Genomic DNA, 27782 nt, shown 5'->3' with positions numbered 1-27782 from the left:
GCACAATGCGTGCTAGATATACACAACAAGCCCACCAACTATCATATTGTGGGTGGGTATGTAGGGCAAAGGTTTATGCTTAGTAGCAATAAACACTAAACACACAACAAAACACAGGAGTGCTAGTGTGATACTCCTGCATGAATGGTGAGGAGATAAGAGACCCATACACTAGCAATAACAAAGTACAGGCATGCCCCGCATTAACGTACGCAATGGGACCGGAGCATGTATGTAAAGCGAAAATGTACTGTGACAGAAACCAGGGGATGGTAATAAATTCCGTATATAGGGCTCCCAGGATACTAGACAGTTTCTATCCTGTTTGGCCTGGGAGTGCAGCCTTATAATACATACACTCCATCCCACAGTTTGGCAAGCGCTGGAACTGAGGGATGAGAGATCCAGACCAGAGTTTGTCTGCTGCCTGATTTCTGTCACCTGTCATGCTAATTAGGAATCAGGTATGAAAGACTGATTTCCTGTTTGCTCTGGTCTCCCCACAAGAGCCAGGAGGCTGGAAGGCTGCTGAACTACAGAGGGGAGAAGCCTCTTCCCCAAACAGGTTCAATCTTTCTGTTCATTTGTGTAAGACTGCAAAAGTACCGTGTTTTGATGTTGGAAGTGGAAAAGCCACTTCCAACCCTGAGTCAGGGATATCTAAGTTAAGTTATCGCTCAGGTGAGCAGCTTTTGTTTTGATCTGTTTTCTGTTGTATGCACTGTGGCAGTCTCAGTGCCTGGGACTGAATAAACCAGGCATAGCCTGTTTAAAGGAACAGTACGTGACGCCTCATCATTTAACCTACCCTAAAAGACCGTGTTCTAAACAGTCCCGGACAAACGACGGAGCCCCGGAGTAAGCCGTTTGTCACATATGGTGGAGAATGCGGGCAGAGCACTAGGGGGTCTGCGGGTTGAAGAACTTTGAAAAAAAAAAAAAAAAAAAAAAGTTTTTTCATCCTCTGCAAAGAAGATGGAAGACGTGGTGGGTGCGCTGGTACGCAATGTCGCTGCCCAGAAAGACGTGAATGAAACCCAGCAACAGCTGTTAATAGCCCAGCAAGAAACTAATGCAAACCAGCAGCAGACGAATGCAGCCCAGCAACAGCTGCTAATAGCCCAGCAAGAGATTAATGCCAACCAGCAACAGGCGAATGCAAACCAGCAACAGACGAATGAAGCCCTGCAAAACGCGAATGCAAACCAGCAAGAGACAAACCGCTTGCTGAGAGAGGAGCAACAGCGGTTCGCTCAGGGCTTACAGCAGGAACTCGAGATCCTGAGGGGGACTATCAGTAACCTTCCACTGGCAGCGGCAGCCCCAGTTCCGAAAATGACCAGGGCAAGCCACTACCTTCAGAAGATGGGACCCTCGGATGATGTGGAAGCCTATCTTCTCACGTTTGAACGCACGGCACAGAGAGAGGGATGGCCAGAAGCTGAGTGGGCTGGTCTAATCGCACCCTTCCTAAGCGGCGAACCCCAGAAGGCTTACTTTGATCTAGAGCCAGCCGAAGCTAACGTCTATGCAAAATTGAAGTTCGAGATCCTCGCCCGCCTCGGCGTAACCACGGCTGTTCGCGCCCAAAGGTTTCACGCATGGTCCTTCACGATGGATAAAGCCACCCGAAGCCAGATGTATGACCTCATCCACCTCGCCCGGAAGTGGCTACAACCCGAGATCAACTCAGCCAGCCACATCGTGGAACGGTTGGTCATGGACCAGTTCTTGAGGAAACTTCCCTCTGCCTTACGCCGTTGGGTCAGTCGGAGTGACCCCCACAATGCGGATGAGCTTGTGGCCCTCGTAGAAAGGTACAATGCAGCAGAAGAGCACCCGCAACCCACAGTCGTGGAGCAACCCCACTACCCGAGGTTCCAGGACTCTTCCAGAGACGGTAAAAGGGTACCGGGGTTAAGGGGCGCTGAAGAGCGGCGACCACCTTCACGCAGCACCAGCAACAGTGGTTCGCACACTAAGGGCAATAGCCAACATGGGGAGCCGGGAAAAGGCTCTAAGTGGGACACAGACTATGTACCTAAATGTGTAAATTGTCATGAGAGGGGCCACACAGCAAAAATCTGCCCACTAAATGATGAGCCCATGCAATGCAACAGCGTGGAACCTTATTCGCTGTTGTCCCAATGTATGGGCCCTAGCCCAGAGGACCCCTTGAATAACCATCTGTGGGCATTTGTAAAGGTTAATGGTAAGAGGGTTCGGGCACTTCTTGACTCTGGGAGCATGGTCACACTAGTGTCCGAATACCTCTTGCCCATTAAGAAGAAACAGGGAAACAGTTCACAAAGAGTGGCAATTTGTTGTATACATGGGGATAATCATGAATATTCCACTGTTGATGTTTTTTTTGAAACAGAGTTTGGTTCTTTAGATTTCAAGGTGGGTATTGTACCCAAACTGGCACATGATGTGTTAATAGGGACTGACTTTCCCCATTTTCTAAAAATGTGGTCCCCCGCTCAGAATAGCGCCCAGAGTTCAATAGCGGACCATAACGAAGTATTAGAAGAAACAAATCCTTTCCCTTTTTCAGAAATGGAGGTTGACGAGGGCCCAAATAAGAAGGGGGAAAAGGAGGAGTGCTGTAAAATTCCCTTCCCCATCACTACTTTGGTAGGGAATACCCCAAATCAAGATGTTGAGCAGACACTTACCACCCCAGAACCGGATAAGACCCTCGCTGACCTAGAGGTCAGTCCTGGGAGTTTTAAGAAGGCCCAGTGGGAGGACCCCACATTAGCGGTAGCAAGGGGAAATATACGGGACCAGAATAGTACTCCTGGCCAACCAGATAGGTCACTTGCTTACCCCTACTTCGAGGTAGAGAACGACCTAGTATATCGGGTTGATAAAAGGAAATCAGTTACAACTAAACAATTGTTGGTACCACGGACATTCCGTAACGTAGTATTACACCTCGCACATAGTCATCCATTGGGGGGACACCTAGGGGTGGAAAAGACAAAAGAAAAGGTTCTCCGAAGCTTCTATTGGCCTGGGGTTCTGGCAGAAATTACGAATTATTGTTCCTCATGCCCAGAATGTCAGATCACCGCCCCGTTCAAGGCGTACCGCAGCCCATTGGTACCCCTTCCCATAATAGAGGTACCATTTGACCGGATTGCTATGGATCTAGTAGGACCCCTAATAAAGTCTGCTAGGGGACATCAGCATATATTGGTAATATTAGATTATGCCACCCGATATCCGGAGGCAGTTCCCCTACGTAGCACCTCAGCTAAAAACATAGCAAAAGAGTTAGTAGTTCTGTTTTCCCGGGTCGGGATTCCTAAAGAGATTCTATCTGACCAGGGAACACCATTTATGTCCCAAGTAACGAAAGAGCTATGTAAACTCCTAAAAATCAAGCATCTCAGAACCTCAGTCTATCATCCACAAACAGATGGTTTAGTGGAAAGGTTCAATAAAACCTTAAAGAGCATGTTACGGCGGGCGGTTGATAAAGATGGGAAAAACTGGGATTGTTTGTTACCGTACCTGTTATTTGCCATTAGGGAAGTTCCCCAATCATCCACAGGCTTCTCCCCGTTTGAACTATTGTATGGCCGACACCCAAGGGGCTTACTGGATATAGCCAAAGAGACTTGGGAACATGAGGTTACCCCTTACAGAAGTGTAATAGAGCATGTTGCCCAGATGCAGGACCGCATTGCTGCAGTCCTACCCATAGTGAGGGAACACATGGAGAAAGCTCAAGAAGCACAGAGGAATACATATAATAAGGGTGCTAGGGTCAGAATTTTTTCTCCAGGTGATAGGGTACTAGTTCTGGTTCCCACCGTGGAGAGTAAATTCCTTGCTAAATGGCATGGGCCATATGAGGTCTTGGAAAGAGTGGGAGAAGTAAATTATAGGGTAAGACAGCCAGGTAGGAGGAAACCTGAGCAAATTTACCATATAAACCTACTCAAACCCTGGAAAGATAGAGAAGTCTTGTTAACCCTAGTACCCCCAGGTCCGTCAGAGAATCAAGAAACTGACCCAGAGGTTAGCATAGCTGAAACCCTGTCTGTTCATCAGAAACGAGAGGTTCAGAATTTAGTGAAAAGAAACAAAGAAATCTTCTCTATACGGCCAGGTAGAACTAGCGTAATTGAACATGACCTAGTCTCTGAACCGGGGGTCCGAGTTAACCTTAAACCGTACCGAATCCCAGAGGCCAAAAGAAAGGCTATAAGTTTAGAGGTTAAAAAAATGCTAAAACTAGGTGTAATTGAGGAATCCCAAAGTGGGTGGAACAGCCCTATAGTCTTAGTCCCAAAGCCAGATGGTACAACAAGGTTTTGTAATGACTACCGGAAACTAAACGTGGTGTCAAAATTTGATACTTATCCTATGCCCAGGGTAGATGAACTTGTAGAGAGACTGGGCAAAGCCCGATATCTCACAACCCTAGACCTAACAAAAGGGTACTGGCAGGTTCCCCTCACAGAAAGGGCAAAAGAAAAGACAGCCTTCTCAACCCCAGACGGCCTCTTTCAGTATAAGGTGTTGCCTTTTGGCTTACATGGAGCTCCCGCCACATTCCAAAGAATGATGGATAAAATTTTAAAACCACATGCTCGGTATGCTGCCGCCTACCTGGATGATGTGGTAATCCATAGTGAAGATTGGCAATCCCACCTTCCAAAGGTCCAAGCTGTGCTTGACGCAGTCCGGTCTGCTGGACTAACTGCTAACCCCGCTAAATGCACTATTGGTCTGGAGGAGGCCAAGTATCTGGGATATTCTATTGGCAGAGGTTTACTCAAACCCCAAACACTCAAAGTGGAGGCGATACAAAATTGGCCAAGGCCAGTTACAAAAAAACAAGTAAGGACCTTTTTGGGGTTAATTGGGTACTATAGAAGGTTTATTCCCAATTTTGCAACTAAGGCAACCCCACTAACTGACCTCACAAAAGCAAGAGGACCGCTAATGGTAAAGTGGTCCCCCGAAACCGAACAGGCCTTTAGAAGCCTGAAAGAAGCTCTCTGTGCCCAACCAGTGTTGGTCACACCTGACTTCTCCAAAGAGTTCGTAGTCCAAACCGACGCATCTGAGGTAGGGCTGGGGGCGGTACTCTCCCAGGAGTCTCAAGGTGAGGAGCACCCCATCCTTTATTTAAGTAGGAAACTAAATCCCCAGGAGAAAAATTACTCCATAGTAGAGAAAGAGTGTCTCGCAATAAAGTGGGCTGTAGAGACGCTCAAATACTACCTGTTGGGGAGAAAATTCCGGTTGGTCACAGATCATGCACCCCTTACCTGGATGTGTCAAAACAGGGAAAAGAATGCTAGAGTGACCAGGTGGTTCCTAAGCCTACAACCCTTTAAATTTTCTGTGGAACACAGGTCAGGGCACAAACATGGCAATGCTGACGGGTTGTCAAGGATGCACTCCCTAATATCCATGGTCGCTCATCCCTCGAGGTCTGAGCTGGGGGGGAGGATATGTGACAGAAACCAGGGGATGGTAATAAATTCCGTATATAGGGCTCCCAGGATACTAGACAGTTTCTATCCTGTTTGGCCTGGGAGTGCAGCCTTATAATACATACACTCCATCCCACAGTTTGGCAAGCGCTGGAACTGAGGGATGAGAGATCCAGACCAGAGTTTGTCTGCTGCCTGATTTCTGTCACCTGTCATGCTAATTAGGAATCAGGTATGAAAGACTGATTTCCTGTTTGCTCTGGTCTCCCCACAAGAGCCAGGAGGCTGGAAGGCTGCTGAACTACAGAGGGGAGAAGCCTCTTCCCCAAACAGGTTCAATCTTTCTGTTCATTTGTGTAAGACTGCAAAAGTACCGTGTTTTGATGTTGGAAGTGGAAAAGCCACTTCCAACCCTGAGTCAGGGATATCTAAGTTAAGTTATCGCTCAGGTGAGCAGCTTTTGTTTTGATCTGTTTTCTGTTGTATGCACTGTGGCAGTCTCAGTGCCTGGGACTGAATAAACCAGGCATAGCCTGTTTAAAGGAACAGTACGTGACGCCTCATCATTTAACCTACCCTAAAAGACCGTGTTCTAAACAGTCCCGGACAAACGACGGAGCCCCGGAGTAAGCCGTTTGTCACAGTACTTAAAGTGAAGCATTACCTTTTTCCACTTATCGATGCATGTATTGTACTGTAATCGTCATATACGTGCATAACTGATGTAAATAACGCATTTGTAACAGGCTCTATAGTCTCCCCGCTTGCGCACAGCTTCAGTACAGGTAGGGAGCCGGTATTGCTGTTCAGGACATGCTGACAGGCGCATGCGTGAGCTGCCGTTTGCCTACTGGGCGATATGTACTTACTCGTGAGTGTACTTAAAGTGAGTGTACTTAAAGCGGGGTATGCCTGTATAATACTTGCGTTTGCGAATGGTCTCTCAAAGAAGCTCCTACATACAGTATGCTCCCAATGCAGTGTACATATGAAAACAGTAAGCTCAATCCATAATGGAGTCCATGTAATGCTCCACGTGAATGCCCATGGGGTAATTAGCAGCAGCCCCCAACGGCCGTTTCGCTTATGCGCTTTCTCAAGGCCATCAATCTGTACCACTATCAAAGAGAATATTTATAAAATTCTATTTCATTGGTACCTAACCCGAGCAGGCTGGCTAAGATCTTCCCCGTTTCCCTGGATTTGTGCTGGAGGGGATGCGGGCAAAAAGGAGATATGGTTCATATTTGGTGGAGTTGCCCAAAAATTCAGGTATTCTGGGTCATGATACAAACATTGATCAGAAAGTACCCAGGGGTGGAGGTTGAGGTGGAACCGCTGACCATGGTGCTGGCCAAACCAATAGATGAATTAGGAACGGCAGAAAGTAAGATGATAACTCATGTAATGACAGCTGCCCGCTGTGTTATTGCGGCTGCCTGGAAAAAGGTGAATGCGCCTTCTAGGCAGACGGTCCTACGGAGACTAAGGGAAATAAAGATGATGGAGCTCCTCACAGCACAGTTGAACCAGAAAACTGACAAATTTCACAAAATTTGGGAAATATGATCAGGAAACTAGGGACCCCATAGAAATAAATACAGAAAGACCAGACAAATGGGCTCGTCCTACCATCCCCCCCCCCCTTCCACCCTCCCACACTTCTTTTTCTTCTTTTCTACGTTCTTCTCTTTCCTTTGTTAAGCTCATGAGAGACGCCTACGGAAGCGGCTGCTTCCCTAACACAACCGGAAATAGGAAGACAGACCACACTTATTCAAAAACAGTGTTATAGCAACTATTTTATTTCAGTAATGATGACGAACTGTTAATGCCCTTTGTTGTATGGACAAGTGACACTGTTAAAACATCACATGTATTCCAATACTATATATTTGTTAAGTCTCTCTAAAACAATAAAAAAAAAATTGAAACAAAAAATAAATAAAATATAAGATACAAAGCAATACAATGTGTTAATAGTATCTGATAAAGTGCTACAGTGGCACGAAAATGTTGTTTTACACAGAGACCACATATTTTATTTGTAGGAGTAGTTGAATCTATACACAGCAGCATGTATTCTGAATTACATGTGAATGCTTTGAAAATCAACCTTTTTTTGAAAAGAACAAAAAACAAACAAGATCACTAAATGGATTTATGCTAGCTTCGAGCAAAACTCCATGATTACTAGATATGCATATAATGCTATTGACACTTCATTGCCTCAGGCATAAATGCATATATGTTTCCTAATTTTTGGGTGATGTACATAAAATATTTTCTTTTTTATTATTATGTCTACTTTTATGTTTATTTTCTATGAACTTCTTTCTAGTATCACTTTGCAACCAGGCAGAGCAGGAGTAAAGTACAAACCCTAATAATAATGATACATTCTTATTTCTTTTTATTTCCTTTTTTTTTTTTTTTTAACAGAAAACTACCACAGGATCTCTCAGTGAGGTATATGTTATCACTGGATGAGAAGTGGAAAGTAGTGTCAGTTTATAAATAAAAACCTACAACCTAACTGTATCAGGGATGCCAAGGTACTGTAGATTATATATATATATATATATATATATATATATATATATATATATATATATATATATATATATATATATATATATATATATATATATATATATATATATATATATGTAAATATGCAAATATAACTGTATGCTCATCTGCATGTCTTAGGCAGGTCTGCAACCCCGCCTTTCCCCATTATCACCCAGCATACAGCACTTCCACTGCAGCAAGGGATTCTGTGAAATGACATGCAAATGAGCACACAGTGTCACTTTTTGCCTCAATAACCATTTTTAACATGGTTCCCTATAGGCTTAAGCTTGCTGCATGGTCACAGCTTTGAACACAGCCAGGGTTAAGGTGCATACCCAGAAAACCACCCACAGACAGCCGTTTCGACCTTGATGGGTCTCATCAGTGTGGGGTTGATTTTACTGGGAATGCAAGAGAGGCTATGGGATAGGCTAAACCATAATACTGAGTTAAGTTATGGTGAGTAAAAAAATATATATATGTAGATATAGATAGTTTAAAGAAGATAGTAAAGTTGCGCCAAAAGGTTTATCCTACTGTTCAATACACGGCTGTAGTCCGTCACACAATGCAGTTCTGCTGCCCGAGTCTCTCAGAGGTGATTCGCCAGCCTCTGTATACTTGTATAGAAGGGAAAGGGGAGAAATCCTCATCGCATACAGCTCCTGCCTGGACCTCCTTGGGACCTTTACTTATCTCCTGTGGATTCCGGAAGACTGGGACAGTCACTCTTATACTACTGAGGCCACCGAAGTGAGGAGGTTGGATTTCCAGCTTTGGCCAGCATCTCGCCGGGAGCGCATGCGCATGCGCGAAGGACCGGGGGCTGTGTAAGGAGTGTGCAGGGAAGGAAGCAGACGGAGGTGGACCCAGCCCGTGCACAGGCGTTTGGAAACCCACCCTGCCGTTTGCCGCTTGCTGAACTGCACATACCACCTAGAAGACTCTTCCAACTGGAAACAGGCTACAAACGACAAACCCATCCTTGAGAGGGCCGCTCTGTGGAGTCTGGATCTATCTCCTCCCTATGCCAAACACTTTTGGCCGCTTGTGAGTTTTTAATCTCTATTTTTTTTGTATGGTATTAAACTTTATTACACTATTTTCCCTTTTTTTATCTTCTGAGGCGTCATCAGGGGGTTTCCCCTCACCCCCAACCCACCCTCCACCCAGAGGAACAGTCACCTGACCAAGACCAGATACCCAGTGTGAGTGTGTCTCCTCCCCCATTTTAATTCCCCCAAATGCAAAGTCAAGATATACATGTATGTTGAATTTTCCCTCATTGTGGTCCCCCTCTCTCCTTTATTTTCTACGTCCACATACATCCTGGAGCCACAAGCAGAAGAACGCGCCTGAAGATTTCTCCCCTTTCCCTTCTATATAGATATAGATAGATATATAATACTTAGTTAAGTTATGGTGGGTAAAAAAAATGACAAAAACCCTCCATAGCAAAGCATACTGTATAGCAAATGGACATGCTTTGCTGTGGAGGGTTTTTGTCACTTTTTTTACCCACCATAACTTAACTAAGTATGGTAAAACCTATCCCTTGCTTCCTTTTTGCATAGCCAGTATAACCAACCCCACACTGAGGAGACCCATTAAGGTCGAAACAGTAGGTCTGTGTGTGGGTTTACTGGCTATGCATCTTAACCCTGGCTGTGCTCAAAGCTGTGACCATGCAGCAAGCTTACGCCTATAGGGGAACCTTGTTGAATGGTTTTGAAGCAAAAGGTGGCACTGTGTGCTCATTTGCATGTCATTTCCCAGAATCCCTTGCTGCAGTGGAAGTGCTGGGTGATAATGGTGAAAGGCGGGGTTGCAGACCTGTCTAAGACATGCAAATGAGCATACAGTAATATTTCCATTTGATATATATATATATATATATATATATATATATATTTATTTCCTCCCCCAAGAATTATAATATTGTTCTCTAACCAAAACTGATCAGCCAACAACCATTCTCTTTCCAGTAAAAAGGAAGCTCCGGGGGTAATTTCGTACAAAGTCAGGCTTTGCCGCACACAGTTCAAATTCACTGGGTATTTCAGACATTTTATTTGCAAAAAGAGTCGTTGCACAATAACTCCGAGGTCAGCCCCCTTTGTCGTACGCTACTTTTCCAAAATTTTCTGCAAATAAAATGACTGAATATTCGCTCTCACTTGATAGCTGAATGATTGCGACGGAACACACCATTCTGAGGTATTATCGGGCGTTTCATTATCACTTTCAACCACCTGTAATTAACATTATATCTCATCTGACGGACTCCCTGCCTTCTGACATTTTTAAAGGAAAATCCGTCACCTGTAATCAAATTACAACTGGGCAATAAAAATCAACTGCATATTCTTAATTGATAATACATTTTATCAAGATTAATTTAAATTAAATATAACTTCATTTCTTACCAACTGCAATATTCAGTGACATATTCTGTTTCTGGCACCTTTATTTATTTATTCTACCTACTGTATATTCCCACTTCAAAAACTGCCACCATCCAACAAAGTGACCATTGAAGAAAATAGAGTTCGACACAAAGCCATTTGCAAATGCAGTTATGTTACAGTTCAGACATGTAAAGAAACAGAACCAACCTATTCATACTCAAAAAACAAAGAAGCCCAAAGCTACATCCAATATGACAAAAAATACACAGTGAAATACCTATATATCTCTTGAAAAAGGGTAATTTAGTTAAACCCTTTGGCCAAAGCGTTATAAGCCTGCTAGCCACATCAAGGCTTGACCATTAGCAGGTCTTAACACTAACTGATTAAAATTCTTATTTACCTCTTTAATTAAAGGAAGAAAGATCGCATTGGATCTGTCACAACCAGCATCATGCAAGACCTGCTCACTTGGAAAGTGGGGAGGGGCGAGCTTAAACCCTGGGAGGGAGGGGCCACTGACCTCCGAAACAGCTGAGACCAGCTATTCATACTCGAAGATGCACAGAACTAGGCTTGAAAACATATATTCTGGAAAAACCGGAGGAGTGAGCAAAAAAAAAAAAAGTCCGATACGTGACCTTCATATTTCTCTGTTTTGCTTTCAGGATTCATCCACCCATCTGCAAGTCTATACCTGAGAGACTTTTAAATGAAAACTGGTGCCAGGTAATTGTCAGCCCATATGTGCAGAGCTCGCTTATTACTTAAATCCTGCTGTTCCCAGGGATGTGTTGGCTGTTGTGTGTTTTTAGTTGCGTGAGCCTGTTGGTATACTGCAGAGATTACTGCTGATATTTCTGACCTGCTAAAGTAAAACTAAATGGCGGGCAGGCAGTGGGTAAGTAATTAACTCATTCTTCCTTAGGGAGAAATGGCAAAATGAAAAGGTAATCAGCATTTCAAAACTGTGCTTTTCACAACAGCAATACACAGGGTGCCTCATTTGGGAAGCAGTTATTGTTCAGAAACGTATATCCAGATTAATTAAACTGTTTCATTGTTTAGTAATTAGCTTCACGAAGTACTACATCTAAACTATAGAGGGAAGAAATGCTAATCTTTTAAAAAGACATATGTTGCACTTACTCTGTTCATTATTAATGTACTTTTAATAGCTGTCTACTTGCAAAAACAAGAGTTTTTGATGCACTGATTGTATATTAGCACCAAGGGAATAAGAGGATTAATTATAATTGATATTGTAAACTGCTGGCAGAGACTAAAAGCAATGCTCAGCATGAAGCCTTTTCGGCCTATTTTGATGTCCAATAAAATAATAGCAACAGACAGATAAATAGTTTCTTTGTTTTCGGTCATGAGAAGAAGCTTGCTAGCTTTTTGGACTAGACTTAGTATTGGAAACATTTTAATTAACATTATTAGAGCCATTATATCCTTGACAATAAAGGGAACAGATTAGTTATAGCTACAATTATTTGAATACTAATTCCTGACTCCGCCTTGGTATAAGTATGCATACAAAATACTCAAAAAAAAAAAAATCAAAATCAATTTGTAAAATATCATTGTGGAAAAAAAAGAATCAACTCCACTGAAAATATTGGGCTTCATTCTGCTCAAATTAAATAAGATCCCATAAAATATAATATATCCAAGTAATCTGCAGTGGAACATACCAGATCCTATGTGTCTTCATCTATTGTTTATACTACTCAACAGCAGAACAGAATATGCCAAACACTACACTAGAATTTATTCACACTTTGAATGTTGAGACACTTAAAAAATACGCTCAGTCAAATAAAACAAATCTGAATGCTTCTGGGCATCTCTCATGGAGAACACTATATTATACACTATATTACTTGTAATTGTATAACCGTTGTATAAACCATTTACTGCTGAACACTTTACTTAAAGAACAAGTATTTAATTACCATTTGGTAATGTTTATATAGGCTTTTATTCATCTGTTGATATTGATGTGTGTTGGGCTTTGGCAATTATATGTAAGGTCATGTGTAATGATGCTCTGCTCTTCAACCTACTTCCAATGAATTGTCGATACTGTACAATGTTTTACATAGTACAGCATGTCAGAATTGCTAGTTTTACATTCATTTTGTACAATATCATAGAATAGGTCCTAAATTCTAAAACGGAATTCGCAACTAATAAGAATGAGAATCGTTAAAAGATGTGGAATGTTAAATGCCTCATCTAATTTTAAAGGTCCTACGAAATCAAACTTTACCAGATCAAAGCAGGGTAAGAGGCGTTAGGAGTCTGATTCACTATGAGCTATATTATTAAATGTCTTGCTTGACATCATCCAACAGAACCTGTAAATTAGAGAGATTATTCTACAGTGAGTGATCTAGTTTGTGATGTAATGACAAAGCCCAAGGCACTGTATTTTGCTAGTCATTGACCCTTAGTGAAGAGTAAAATAAATAGAACTGGTCACATCCAGATTCTGTGACTTCAAATAATAAAAGTTACCTCAGCAGCTTTAACGAGATATCCCCCACGCCCTATTTAATGAGGGACACAAAACGCAAGACATTGCCACAGGCTACACAAGCTTGCATCATTTATTGGCAGACAGAGTGCAAGTAGATTTCAGCCAGGCAGGGGAGCCCATGTGCAAATCAGAAATTAACCAATTATAAAGGGAGAATGGGATATGAGCTGGGGTAGAAGTGAGATCAGTGTACCCTAGCTAAGGATGCCCAAGCAGAGTGAGCTATGCCCTGATGTACAGTCCAGGGGGGCCTCTAATCTAATCTAAAAGTATTAGTTCATGCCAGACTGTGAGGTGTCATATTAGATGTAGCTTTGGGCTTCTGTTTTTGTTGCAGACTAAGAGGTGCTTGAAACCCACCGTATCAGGGCCACAGCAAGAGGAATTATGGTGGTAGACCTGGGATTGCTGGGGCTCTTGAGATGTGAGAGGCAAGGATCGCCTGAAGGGGAGACCATCACATGATTATCAAAAATAAATACAGTATGTGTGGGTAGTGTCCAAGGAGGGGCTCTTGACATTCAGGAGGCCAGAACCTCCGTTTGAGGAGCTGCAGCAATACTATAGCGGCCCCCAGCACATCTACAGCTATCTGTATCCTGTAATCCACATGTATGTAGTGTCTCAAGGGGCTTTATGGGATCTAGAGGACCGGATCCCCCAAAAAAGAGAGCTACAGCACATGAAATAGCGGTTCCCGCCAAAAACGGGAGAACCGCGTAGTGAGGTTTGCATAGTTGCAAGCTTTCTTTTGCAAAATTGTTCAGGGCGTGGCGCAAACCGAAGCCGCGCCCTGAAATGTGCTTGGTTCGGCGCAAAAAGCCAAAGCCGTGCCCATCTGTAGTGTGCCTGTATGCCTGGATCCACCAGGGTGACACCACTAGGGACGTAGCTGGATGAGAGCTACTGCACCCTCAGTGCACGTGGTGACTCGACGGAGACAGAGCTACTTGAGACTGCTCCTGTTATACCACTGCTATGGCCGAGAAAGCCGTTTCCTTGTGTAGCCATGTCTTCTTTTTGGCTACTAATCTGCCCTGCCTTGCCTAACACGTAAGCCCTGGTACAAGTGCAGGCAGTGTTAGGATCAACCCGGGTTTTCCCCTGTAGTAAGCAGCTCCCTTAAGTGACAGGGGGCGGGACTAGGCCTGTGTTCTGCCCAATCAGGGACTCAGACCTTGGACCCTCCCCCGGGGTACTTTAGGGGCTGCACAGCCAAATTTAGTGGTCTTGATCTCTCCCATGAGAGAGAGAGAGTGAGTTCCAGGGAGTGCGGAGTTCGGGCTCTGACTACATTCCATCCCCTCCCTTAGGGGAGTAGGACAGCTACTGCTCATTCCACCAGGGGGCGAGAAAAGAGCAGAGGGATAGACTCTGGAGGCCTCAAGCCTCCTCTGTTGATTCCAGGGACCATCCGGAGGAAGGAACAGAGTTTAATCAGTTAAAGGCTATACTCTTTGTGTGAGAATAAAGCTGTTCCAGTTCTTTTATATTTCCTGCCTGAGAGTGCAATTAATCAGGGGGGTAGCAGAAGAGGGTTCTCCTGCAGGGATTGCCTCCAGTACTCCTGGAGCCTGCTGGAGATGGAGGAGCCGCACCAGTGAGAAAGAACAAGCCATCACCCCAAAAGCTTGTCCTGTCTTCTCCACTAACACCGACGGAACCTCAGAGCTTCTGTGAACCAGCAGGAAACCAGCACATGACACTGTGTAATATCGTAAACTCCCAGGGTGGGGGAAAACCTGTTACACTTGTATACCATACCAGGAAGAATCCTGCTGGTACAGATCAATGGGGAGGAATTTCTGGAAAGTGTATGTCCCCGATGTGATTTCCCCTGTGGAGAACTGACTGTAGAATCTCACTGCAAGAGGTGCAAGACACCTCATCTTCAGCCAGTACTATACCCAACTGCACCTACTAAAAAGGCTATGCGGGACTTTTATGATCTAATCTGCGGCCTGCAAAACCTTATGGAGACTGCCTCTCCACGAGAAGAGCAGGGCTGCATGCTGGCTCTCTATGACATGTGTCATGCTGACCGGCAGTGCACTTAAATGGGTCGTTACTACCTGCCGCTGACTGAAGAATTGGGAGCGGGTTCCCTGGAAGCGGCTGAGGAGAGGAACGTTGAGGAACGTTGCGGTCCCAATCCTAATCTCATATGTAACTATGTATGCGAGAGGAAATGCTCGGTGAGGATGGACATTTTTCACCCTCCATAGCGGAGCAAGCGTGGGCCCAATACCTGAGAGCTACGGTAGGTAGTATACTGGCGCCCCTACGGTCTTCCTCGACTAACGTGGCACCTGAAAAACTCTTGCCCGATTCTCCAGTAATGAGTGTGGCTTCCTGCTGGAAGCTACTCACCCAAGTGCTCGACGCAGTGCTGGAGGAAATAGAGGCTGCAGGGTCCATAGCGGTACTCCTGCCGGAATGCCGCCATATCGTACCTGCAGCAGTGAGAACGGCCGTTCGGTGCTAGAGAGAGCTGACCATCCGTGACGTCATCGGAGGCAATCCCACCCGAGCGGAAGATGTCTGCGGCTGCGGAGGATCTTCGCGAGGCGTCGGGAGTACCACAAGATGACATCAGCCCCGCAAATTGATGAGGATGCATCCGATCCACAGATTCTGGTGATGACCACAGCTCCGTTGAATGACAAGGATGCTTCGGGTCAGCTGGTTCCTGCGGAGGCGGCAATCTTGGAGATACCGCTGGTACTTCCTCTTTTCCTATCAATGCTGCCACCCTTCTGGTGCAACCGGAAGTCATTGCGGATGCGGCCGCCTGGGCGAACATGACCACCACTCCGGTTGGTCAGGCTGAAATTGACATTTTCTTCCAGCAAATTCATGCTTGGGGTCAGGTCCGGGAGAGCGAGAACTGCCAGAGCTCTGCTCATCAAGTACTTGTGGTGGTGGGCTGAGGCAGGTGTGAGGGTTGTGACACCTCGGGATGCATTGCTGAGCCTAAGGTCTCACCTGACACTTCCCAGGACAATGAACGTGTGGTCAGATCTTCCCAGGAATGTAGGCTATGGGCTGGGTTTGACGACTATCCTGCTGGGGGTGGGATGCAAGACTGTTATTTTCCAGAGAAGGGTCCGTTAGGTCAGAAATATCCAGACCCTCTTCTGCTGTCGATTTAATGAGTGATGTATCAATTCAAAATGTGGGTTCAGTGCAGGAAGAAGATATAGCGCTAGTACCAAGAACGTATTACAGTGGTGGGACCCCATGTACCAAGGATATGAACCGGACCCAACTCTTACTAGTCACCGGGGATACCGTGGATCATTGGTGGAAGGAAGGAAGGAGAGTTCTCTGCAGAGGCTCTTAGAGAGAGGGATAGGGACATTCGACTAGGGCTAATCTCACCCGCAGGTTTAAATATAGTGCACCAGGAAAAGATCATTCAGGAGCTGTTATTTTTGGTGCTACCAGGTCAAGCCTTTGGCCAGAAATTAATTAAACAAACAGCCGAGCTGATAGAATTCAACGTTACGACCAGTAACTGGTTACGACCAGTCCCATGGGTTTGACTATCCCTATGTTCCTGAACCTTTAATGAATCCAAGGCCCATAGAGAGGAGTGGTTGAAGGATGCTGTTCTAGATTATCTGGCATCCAGGTGCAGTATATCCAGGTATTATAAAAATAATCAAAAGTGTGTTACCTCATCCGAGTATGGAAGGTGGTGAGGACTGATTGCGTGACACCACCAGGGGCATAGCTGGATGAGAGCTACCGATATATATATCTATATATATATAGATATATATAGATATATATACTGAGGGAGGTCCAGAGTGTGTTTATTCTGTTACTGTTCCACACAAGGAGGGTAGGTTGGTTAAGAAACCTGAGCACTATTATTAAAGGTGGGGACAGATTCTCTATGTTATGGGAGGGATCCGGGTGTACTCCATTGGTTTGAAATGTTATGCCATGTAATGTCATGTCTCCTGTTATCCAATTTATAGGATGGGTCACAGATTGGATGTCTTAGCGTGCCCGTGAGTGTTTCATCAGGGGGAGTGTGTAGCCATGTATCCTCTGGCTACTGAATTCCTGTGCTTTGCACGTAAGTCCTGGTACTGGTGCAGGCAGTGTTAGGATTAAATCTGTCCTTGCTGTAGTAAGCACTCCCCTTGAGTGACAGGGAGAGGGGGTGGCTTATGGTCTGGTTACTGCCCATACAGGGCTGAGACCTGGAGCCCCTCCCCGGTAACAAAAATGGTCTGCAGCCTAAATTTAGTGCTGTTCTGAGAGAGTTGGAAGTGTGGAGTCAGGGCTCTGGTTCACCTTCCTTTCCCTCCCTCAGGGGAGTGGGACCAGCTACCCCACACTTCACCAGGGAGTGTGGGAGTCATGGATAGACCTTTGGGGCCTCAAATCCTGGGGGTTGAGTCCAGGGACCAAGAGGGTGTACATGTTGGTATGCTGTATGAAGAATAAAGAACCTTTACTGTTTTATACTCCTGCCTGAGGCTGCAGTTCTTCAGGGAGAGGTTGAGTGCTTTCCGTAGGGGACTGCAGCCATCTGCAATAGGCCCTGTGGGAATGGAGGTGCTGCAACACCACAGAAAGAACTAATCCAGCTCTGAAAGCCTGTCCTGCTCATCCCCACTACAACCGTGGATACTCAGAGCCCCCTGTGAACCTAACAGGTAGCACCAACACCAGGTAACAGCAGTGAATCTCCCTTAGGGTGGAGGAGCCTTTGTTACACTGGTTAAATGTAGTTAATGGGTATCTTAAAGAATATAAAAATCAGACAAGTATAAAGATTAGTAGAAAATATGTTATATTTATTGTGGTAGCCAAATGCTTTGATTGGTTTTACTATCCTTACCACATCTTTTTATGATTACACTTGCAGGTGATTTCCCCTTTTACTACAAAGCAATTCTGAAACCATCATTAGCCAAACAGCACAATAAGAATGTGAGAAGATTATAATTACCAAACACTAAGTCAAAATAAAACCCTATTAATTTTGCATTACTGAACTCGCTTGCATATCCCATACCAGAATTTGAATGCTGTATGCATCATACAGATAGAGCAGGCGTTATGAGCCCCGTCCCTTTTTCACATGCGGCTAATACAGTACACTAACAATGGTAGTTGCTCCCGCTGGGATCACGGTGTGTCTGCCGCTGCAACGCGCCAGTGGGAGAAATAACGGCTGCTACATCTGTGCATCACCATTACAAGATTGGAACAAACATGCTGGTTTTACCCAAATTTTATAGGGTAAACTGTAAGGAATCCGTGCCTGGGTTTGGCTGCAACCCATCCTTCCGGAGCTTTGCAGGTTCCAGACAAACTTTTCCCTGCTTCTGCAATCACCTGCCTCTTGCTGCCTCCTGTGCAGCTCTGGCCTGATTGGCCTCCTGTGCTGTTTAGATACTGCCCCGCCCTCGGGCAGTTGCTGGACATAGACTTTGCAATCCTTGTTGCAAGCTACTGTGCTTGTCACAGACTCCCGTGTTTAGCCTGCTTGGCTTTCTTGCCTGGGTTTCCCCGTCTGTCCTCCTACTCGGTAGCCCCGGTACTACTTCTTGTTCCTGGCAGTCTCGTCTCCACCGCGTTGAAGCGGTTCGCTGATGTCCTCAGCGTCTCCTGTGGTGTGTCTGCATTCCCGGTTTCCTGTGGCCTTCGGTTCCTGTACCCTCCTTCCATTAACTCTGCTACGCTGTAGCAGGTCTGCTCAGTTTCCTGCTTTCTACGCTGAAGCGGCCTATCTCCAGTTTCCAGTTTTCTCTGCTGAAATGGCTTAGCTCCAAGTTTCCTGTTCTCTACGCTGAAGCGCCTTAGTTCCAGTTCCCGTTTTATTCCGCTGAAGTGGCTTCACTCCAAGTTCTTGCCTTCTACGCTGAAGCAGCTTAGCCCAAGATTGCCTGATGATGACCTCAGCTTGTGACCACGACCATCGCTCCTATGCTGCCTGCCCTGACTCCAGCTTGTCTCCTGATTATCCTGCATTCTCCAAACCTGACCTGGCTTTGTTTGACTATGGACTGCGCAACCCTGAACCGGCTTCATGGTCTAAGGTCTGTGTTTTCATATCCCCACCTCAGCCCCGCGGCCCGGTCCCGGTTTGTGGCGAGCACGATCGTGACAAAAACATAGCAGTCCAACATAGCAGGGAAAAAATATGTTGTTTTTTATTGTTGTTTTAAACAACCTCAATGTAATCTGCTTCCTTAGAAAGATTAATGACACTTACATTAACATTTTGCACTTATTTGGATCCTGTGTAAAGTGAAAACATTTGTCCATGTCATTCTCAACTTTATATGGTAATTAATGTTTTTTTTCCCCTTTGCTTCTTTGGCTATTTATGGCAAAATCGTTCGTTTAAGGGTGCAGTTCTGCCAAGTATGACAGGTTAAGTCCACTTGGTTGCCCCATAACTGTGTTTGGGTGTCCTAGAGTGTCAACTCTTGGACCTGCCTGTGGTACAATGCACTGTATGTAAAATGTGCAACCATAAGGATAAAGGGGAAGGGGGCAAGGTATCCCCAGAACAGTACAGGGGTGCCTAGTCTCAGGGGGATGCCCAGTTCATGCCCAGATAACCCTAAACCTGGTTCATGGGGGTAGTTCAGCCAGGTATAAAGCTGTGACGCTTTTATTAAAATTAAAGAGTCTACGTTTGCAGAGAGTAAGGGATATGGTTAGTGGGGATAAAACAGCAGGTTTTCACTCTACCCCTCACACCAATAGACTTATGACATTTTAATAAGAAAATGTATAAAGTATATTTTATTAAACTGATGATGACCTCCGTACGAAACGCGTTGGGCAGTTTGTTGTTGCTTTTAGACCGTGACGGAGAGGTCTTACAGAACGTTGCCGCATTGATCTTTTGGAGAAGGGATTTGGCGATTTCACCCGCCCCGAGTGACATGTTTCCGGCGGAAGGCTAACAGACAGTTCCTGGAGGACTCCAAAGTCGCCCGGAGTGACGTACTTCCGGCTGTGGAGCTAAGGAGACACCTGGATGTCACGTGCTCAGACGGAGCTGTAGCTGAACCACCGTTCACGTTTTATCCCTGCTTATGATCTGTGGCTATTCTGTAAGTAGGATTCTGGTTTTACATACCGGATCCCGCTTCTGTTTCAGTCATTGTGTGTAATAAACTAATCTTTTAGTAATAGTCAGCCTTGCTTGTTATATGTAGTTTGTCTAGTCTTGTTTGTCTTGTATGATCCCATTTGCATATTTGCACTATGATGTGTTTTCTTTTCTTCTCGTTCTGCATCATATATATGGAGTCCACATCCTGAGCAATAGCTGGGAAGTTATACCAACAGCCATATAACAGGAGAGACTTCCTTATCATTGGACTTTATCACTTACCTTTGGACTGTATCGGCGCCGGTCTGTATTTGTTTATTTTATGTTCTGTTTCTAACTGTGTCTTGGAGTTAGTATCACCTGGCAGCCTAGTTTAATTATATCATATTGTTTGTAATTTTATTATATGTAGGGTCACATTATCGTATACACTTTTAGCGCTATTCACACCAATTTTTTTCTTATGCTTGTACATTGTAACATACTGTAAGCTGGGTCCTTTTACTGCAGGACTCCACAGGGGGGCTTATGGGCTACCAGAGTGTGGTGCCACTAAGTCTGCCCCTAGGTCCGTACATCAAAGTAACACGTGTGGCCAGGAGTGTGAACAGCCATCTCTGTAGGATGGCTGAGTTAAGTGCCAAATCCTGGGCTGATTACAAGCCATTCTGCCAAGTGGTCACCTCCCTAGACCAGGTGTTTCCAAACTCAGTCCTCAAGGGCCGACAACAGGCCGGCTTTTATGGATATCCCTGTTTCAGCACAGGTGCTCAATCAGTGGCTCAGTCAAAGTCTTTGACTGGGCCACTGATTGAGTCACCTGTGTTGAAACAGGGATATCCATAGAAGCCGGCCTGTTGGCGGCCCTTGAGGACTGGGTTTGGAGACCCCTGCTCTAGACTGAGAGGCGTTTCAAGACTGGCAAACATGTGAATGGCTAGCCGTAAAGTTCCCACGCTTCTGGGTTGGCAGTTAGTAGCCAGTCCAGGAAGGAGATCCCAAGACAGATACAAGTTGTGACTCCAAGCCCAAAGGAGCCTTGCGGAGCTAGCAAGGAAACGGCTGCAGGACTGCAGAGCAGAACACTTTCTAAGTCCAAATTTCTGCACCATTTCCAACGGACTTGTTAAAGTCTTTATTTCGGTCAAGGAAGTTTAGTTTTTCATCCCAAAACCCCAGTAAGTGTGCTTTCTCTTGTATTATTGTAATTCACTGTGTGTATGTCTGTTTCCAAAAAAAAAAAGCAATTTATTTTACATTTTGATTTTGCTCAATGATATGATCCCAGGATAATGATATGATCCCAGGAGATCCCTGGTCTCCCGTGACAATGAACCATTTTAAAAGTGAGCTCAACTCTGAGGGCTGGAAGGCGGTGACTCAATGATCGGCTTGGTTAGCAATCACATGTCGTGGAAAGGCATTTGCGGGCTCCTCTTCAGTTCTGATTGTGTTAACCACTCCATCTGCGATGCAATCAGCACGGTATCACTTCTGTCATAGGGCAGAGGTGCTTAAATCCAGTCCTCACTAACCCCCAAGAGGTCAGGTTTTCAGGATATCCCTGCTTCAGCACAGGTGGCTCAGTCTTCGACTAAGCCACTGATTTAGCACCTGTGCGGAAGCAGGGATATCATGAAAACCTGACCTGTTGGGGTGTTTTGAGGACTGGAGTTGAGCACCCTGCCCTAGTGTGCCAGCCTCCGTGATCTTACGGTTACGCCATGTGGCATCCAGAGGGTTAAAAGGGATTATGATCTATATTTTTATTTTTTATTAGCGGTTTTGATTTCCCCTCCCCCCCCCCCTTTTTCCCAGTTCCCTTTTTCCTTTTCCTCTTCTCTCTCTCCTTCTTGTCTTGTCCTCTCTATAAGGACATTAACCTGATATGGCTTATGTACAGCGACCCTGAACCACGCGACCGAAACCGACACGCCTACCTCTGAATAGACGACAAGACTTACGATATAATCACATCACTGAGGAAGCCAAACCAGGCGAAACGCGTTTGATGTGGACACCCCTTTTTGATCTCTTGGCGCCACCATACCTTTGGAGATTGCGGATCAGCCAATCAGCACTGACGAACAGCAGAGAGGTCGGCGCATGCGCGGTGCGCAGAAACGAACGAGGAGAGGCACAACAGACTGTGCACGAGTCTGGGAAAGCCCCTCATTCCCGTGGACCCAAACTGACTGTCAGGAGTTGAAAACGGGTGACTGCAAAGCACCTCCAGAAAGAGCAACTTTTAATGACACATGCAGCAACAGAAACCACCACAATTCATGTGGTTGGTCGTTTGTAAGTGCCTTTTATCCCATCTTTTAATTTTTTTTCTCCAATAAACAGTATTATGCTATGCCTCTCTCCACTTTTTAAGGTAACAGCAGAAAGAACATAGAGGAGTATACACCACGGGAACAAACACACATGCAAGTGTTAAGTTCTCTACTTCTCTATAGATAAGCATATTGATTGTCGACGCCTATTATACCACTTGTTTGTGGTGTTCTTTTGTTGTTGTTTCTCTACATATATGAGGAAGAAAAAAGCAATAAGACCACGTGCTGGAGGACAACTTTATTTTTTACGATATAATATGCTGTGCTGAAAAGCAATTCATTGCATTTTGCAATTCTCCATGTATGTACATGAAAGCATCATCTGGTATATCGCTCTGTTCAAATGTGCATGGATGTGGTCTGTAATCCGATTACCCAATAACAATATTTGAAATAAAAATTTTAAAAAAGCACAACGCCTGCTGTAGTGTTTAATTACATATTCATTTAGCATGATTGATCATATTTTAGGAATAAAACACAGTTTAAATAATCATTGGGTATTTTGAAAAATATTGAAACAAATAAAAAAAAATTAAAAAAATAACGTACAGGGTGAAAGCCCTGTCCAACTAAATAAAGGGGGAAAAGTCTGCACACAAAATGTAACTGGATATACAGCAACTTACAAACTTATCACAAAAAAGCTTAGAGAGATGGTGCAGAAACCCTCCAAAAATTCGGTTACTATGAAGACATGAAAAATTAAACACAACATTTAAAATGCTCTACTTGTCTGTTTATTTTAGTTAATAGTCTCAATCAGTTTTATTCCATCTATTAAACTGTCATTGCATCACTTTGGTCCGTCCTAGGACCAAAGTGAATTTAGTGCAGGGGCGTGTCCAATAGGTTAAAGGTAGCTGTCTGACACCATTTTTATTTTCAAATAAAGGACAGGTATGCAGTAAGTATTTTAAAATTGTTTTTTGAAACTTGTAACTGCCCTATTATAAATAAATGATGTCGGGAGGGTTACAATATTATCTAATGTCTTCGGGTGAGAAGGCTAGCAGTTCTCAAAACTAGAGGTCGACTGGAGGAATTGTTGTTTTTAATCTGTCCATTGTTTGTATAGTTATTATATAGTTATTATGAAGCCATCATTTGTCAAACAGATAAAAACACTGCAAACACTGTGTAGCCGATCTGTCTGATACAATGTACCCTGAGAAAAGGAAACCATATTCATTGTAACAGGAAACAAATAAGTAAAACTTCCTTTCAGAGTGATTTGAATCTTCCAAAAAAGAAAAGAAAAAAGAAGCCGATTACATTGATAAAAGTGATGTCTTCTTTCTACCCCCTTTGTATCTAAAGCCCTCTCCCGCCTTAAACCTTTTTCACTGACTGCCCCACACCTCTGGAATGCCCTTCCCCTCAGTACCCGACTAGCACCCTCTCTATCCACCTTTAAGACCCACCTTAAGACCCACTTGCTTAAAGAAGCATACGAATAGCACTGTGGATATTCTGAACACATGATACATAAAGCTTGGCCCCCTGCAGATGCACTTACCAGAACTCCCTCCTACTGTCTCTGTACGTTCTCCCTACCTACCAATTAGACTGTAAGCTCCTCGGGGCAGGGACTCCTCTTCCTTAATGTTATGTTTATGTCTAAAGCACTTATTCCCATGATCTGTTATTTATATTATCTGTTATTTATGTGATTACCACGTGTATTACTACTGTGAAGCGCTATGTACATTAATGGCGCTATATAAATAAAGACATACAATACAATACAAAATGTTGTTCATTCGTCGTGCTGGTTTGAATCTTCAGAAAAATATTCCGGATCAGAACGACGACACGTGTGCCATGTTTCATTCAGATACAAAGAAGGGCTCCAAAGTTATTAGTGAGGAAAAATCTGGTTTAACAATAATTGATTGTAACCCGTGTTGTGCCAAGTAGTGCAGCCATGTTTCGTATACTCTGAATAAAATAATACCGTTTTCTTTAAACCTTTGCTATTAAAGGGTGAAATGTGTTGCCGACCTCTGTTAGGAATGTCCTATATATCTTTTCTCAGATTTCAAGTGAAATCAACTGGACAAAGGCTATTGATTAACAGGACAATGGTAAAGGTAACCAACTGTCTGAAAGGGACTTTATACACCATCGATCCCACACTGTTTGACATGCCCAAGAATGCTTGAAGCTTACATACCTGTATGAGCGGAGAGTGGAGAGTGGGGCCGAGGAAGGGCAGGAGACTGGCTGCTGCCAATTAAGCTCTTTCTGTTGCTTGTCCTACAACTGAGGGAAAGAAGAAAACATACTGTAACAATTGCAGTTACCATTAGATTCTAAATGCTGCTCATCGTCCTCTACTTGAGTGGAAGGTTTTCCCCAGTATCAACTAACTTTACAGAAAATCTACAGAAAATGCACAAATCGCCTATTAGTGCAAATGCGGGGTTTATGTTGCCTGCATAATTACACATCTTATTTTTTAAAAGGTTGGCTCTAAATCGTATCTCTTTGGTTACATAACACATACAGAAACCTCCAACCCTGTGTATCTAACACTCTTTTCATTGAATTATAAATTATCAACCAGTATAGTAAGGGAATTGCAACTCAGAATGCTTGGTAGCTTGCAACAACTTCAAGTCTATGGTGTCATGAATAAAATGTCCCTGCTGCTATTCATGTTATCTGAGCTTTACAGAATGCTACATTCAGAAACAGAGGGGAAAACCTATATATACTTAATCTACTACCTGTTCCCTAACTAAATGTGTGTGACATCCCTACAATCTGAGAAGGACAATAAAGACAAAACTATAGCTGCATACACTATTTCAGAACTGCATACTGTATAAATATGTTATGTATTACGTTATGTTAGCAAATTAGTGCACGTCAAATACAATGAAAAGCAGTGACATCAAATGTGATGATACAGTTATTAAAAAGCTAATTGTTGAGATAGATCACACATCTGTGCCTTTTATCAATGGAGCAGACAATGTGTACACGGAGAAATGCTTCAACGTAGCTTTTTTACTTCTAAATACATCATCTATTCTTAGCATACTGTACATTGGAAAGTTTACGACTAAGAGTACAGTAGTTTTTAGGGCTCAAACATGGAAACAAAAAACTGAACATATACTGTATAAAATATTTGATTAACATAAGACACTACACAACTGCTTTTCAATTATAGTTTAAAAAAATGATGTAATGGTGTTTATTGTTCATTTATTCAGAAATTATATTTCGGCATTTTCCTTTTCTTTACCCACCATTAGAATATTACCCAAGGAACAAACAATCAATGCATATTTGAAAGAGCAAACAGCGAAATAAATAACTAGCACATCTTGTTTGATGCCACAGAAAGTTTGCTTCTCACGTATAATTATAAAACTCATTGTACCATGAGAATCAAATTGAAAGTACTTTCACAAAACATTAGATCTTAAGACATTTTTTTTTAAGGCAATATGGAAGTGCATGCGAAACGATAATCGGGATTGTAACATTAGCTCATAGCTAATTCCCGGATGAGCAACTTTAAATGCAACTTAAGTGTTTAAAACATTGTGTGTGCTACAAATTGACAAGCTTTCTTATAAAATGCAGTTTGTGTATTTTGCATGATCGGGGCTTAATAATTAATGGTTCCACTTGCAATGAAGATAGATACTGCCTGTAAATCTCAGATGAGATGCCTTGAGCAGCTTGCAGACATTAGCTATGCCCAGCAGAATTGGTCATGAAATGAGTCTCAGAAAACCAGATGGGTCCACATGCAAGGAAACACTGAAGGCTATTCTTCTTCTCGCTTTAACCCTTAAACTGCTAAAGGGCTGATGGCAACATGGTTTTTCATTAATTATTCTGATACTAATATACAAACCAAGGGAATTGTAATATTCCCTTTTACTCAGATTTGTTAAAAGAACTATTTAGCTAAAAATAACTATTTAAAAAAAAATTGAAAGCAGCACCCCTGGCTGCGTGCTCACTCCTCCCCCAGTGTTTGATCCATTGATCCCCCAGAGTTGAGGCTCACTATTTTCATCTCAGACCAACCCTGCCCCTATTGGCAACTGAGATACTTCCAGTTTAAAGTGCCTGTGTCGCCTTTTCCTACTCCTGGGTGATTCAAAATGACCGGCCAATAGAAAGTGCCAACGGATGATGCAGCTTCCTACCATGGTGGCCACGGGTGCCATCTGTGAAAATCCAGAAAGTGCACTGGCACAGAAAACATTAAAGTGCCGGTATGCGTTATCTTATCACATTGACTCGAATCGCAATATAAATGACATCATTAAGGCACAATCTCTGGTTGTTGGCAAAATAAACAACGTTCTGAAAACAATGTAAATTTGTATCCAAATGTATCCCCACCAAAATTAGACATTTGTTTGTTGTGGATTCTTTGGAAATGAAGAATTTTCATTGAATCAGGGCCGTTCAAATGGGTGAACGCGTCAACCAAGTGTTTACTCAACATCTAACTCACACTGTCCCTGTCAGAGGGAAGAGATGAGGAAATAAAGAGGGAGGCTTTATCTGTGAAAACATCTGTTCAGCACATAGCAATATAATTCAAAAGAAAGTAGATAGAGGAAATCAACCACTCCCATGTCTAAGTTCACCAATTCAACACACTTGTACATACATCGAATCAATTATTACAACAAATTAAAATACACAAATGCATAAAAAACTACATGTTAAAATATATGAACAGTAATCAACATGATAATATAATGTAATAATATTCCTCCCAAAACAAGGACAGAGGGCACCACCTAAGGATACCTTCTAAGAGACAAATGTGAATATAATGTAATTAATGTCAATACATAACGAACAATGTACTGTAACTAATAAGGGATAAAACAAGATGTGACAAAATAGAATCCAGTGGACAATCCCAACAAACCAAGATCGAATTCAGATGTAGACTATATAAGACTCAATGGATGAAAAATATATTAATATAGATTTGTTAGTGAAAAACAATACTACAAGACCATGTGAACTATGTGAATATGATGATAATATATCATACCTATAAAATGTATATTTATTCTTATTATTTTCAAAAATATATAAATCAATAAATGTGAAATGTTGAATTAATACTAAAAATTATAGGTGTAATAAAGAATACTTCAATAATATAAAAATAGAAATAAATGAAATAAAACAATAAGTCAATATGTGTAAAAATATGGTGTAAGGAATAAATAAAAAATTAAAATATAGTGAGAAAATGAAGGAGGACAGGATGGAGACTGCACATACACAATTGCGTGAGTACCAGGCATAGGAAGGAGGAGAACAGGTGACTGGGAACGAAACTGTGGTGCTGGTGTCTAA

General features: G+C 43.3%; 1 protein-coding gene across 9 annotated transcripts in view; it reads right to left on the bottom strand.

The window, feature by feature from the left end:
- Positions 1-27782, bottom strand: part of MAST4 (microtubule associated serine/threonine kinase family member 4) — a 607818-nt gene that overhangs the window by 125471 nt on the left and 454565 nt on the right. For all 9 annotated transcript variants that reach the window (XM_075590393.1, XM_075590412.1, XM_075590402.1 and 6 more), the window contains one exon: positions 24604-24692. In XM_075590393.1, coding sequence (XP_075446508.1) covers positions 24604-24692 — 89 coding nt within the window. The remainder of the gene's footprint in view (positions 1-24603; positions 24693-27782) is intronic.

This window comes from Ascaphus truei, chromosome 1, assembly GCF_040206685.1.
Source record: "Ascaphus truei isolate aAscTru1 chromosome 1, aAscTru1.hap1, whole genome shotgun sequence".
In the NCBI taxonomy this organism is placed as follows: Eukaryota; Metazoa; Chordata; class Amphibia; order Anura; family Ascaphidae; genus Ascaphus; species Ascaphus truei.
The sequence above is the reverse complement of the archived record's forward strand: the minus strand, read 5'-3'. Positions and strand labels throughout refer to the sequence as shown.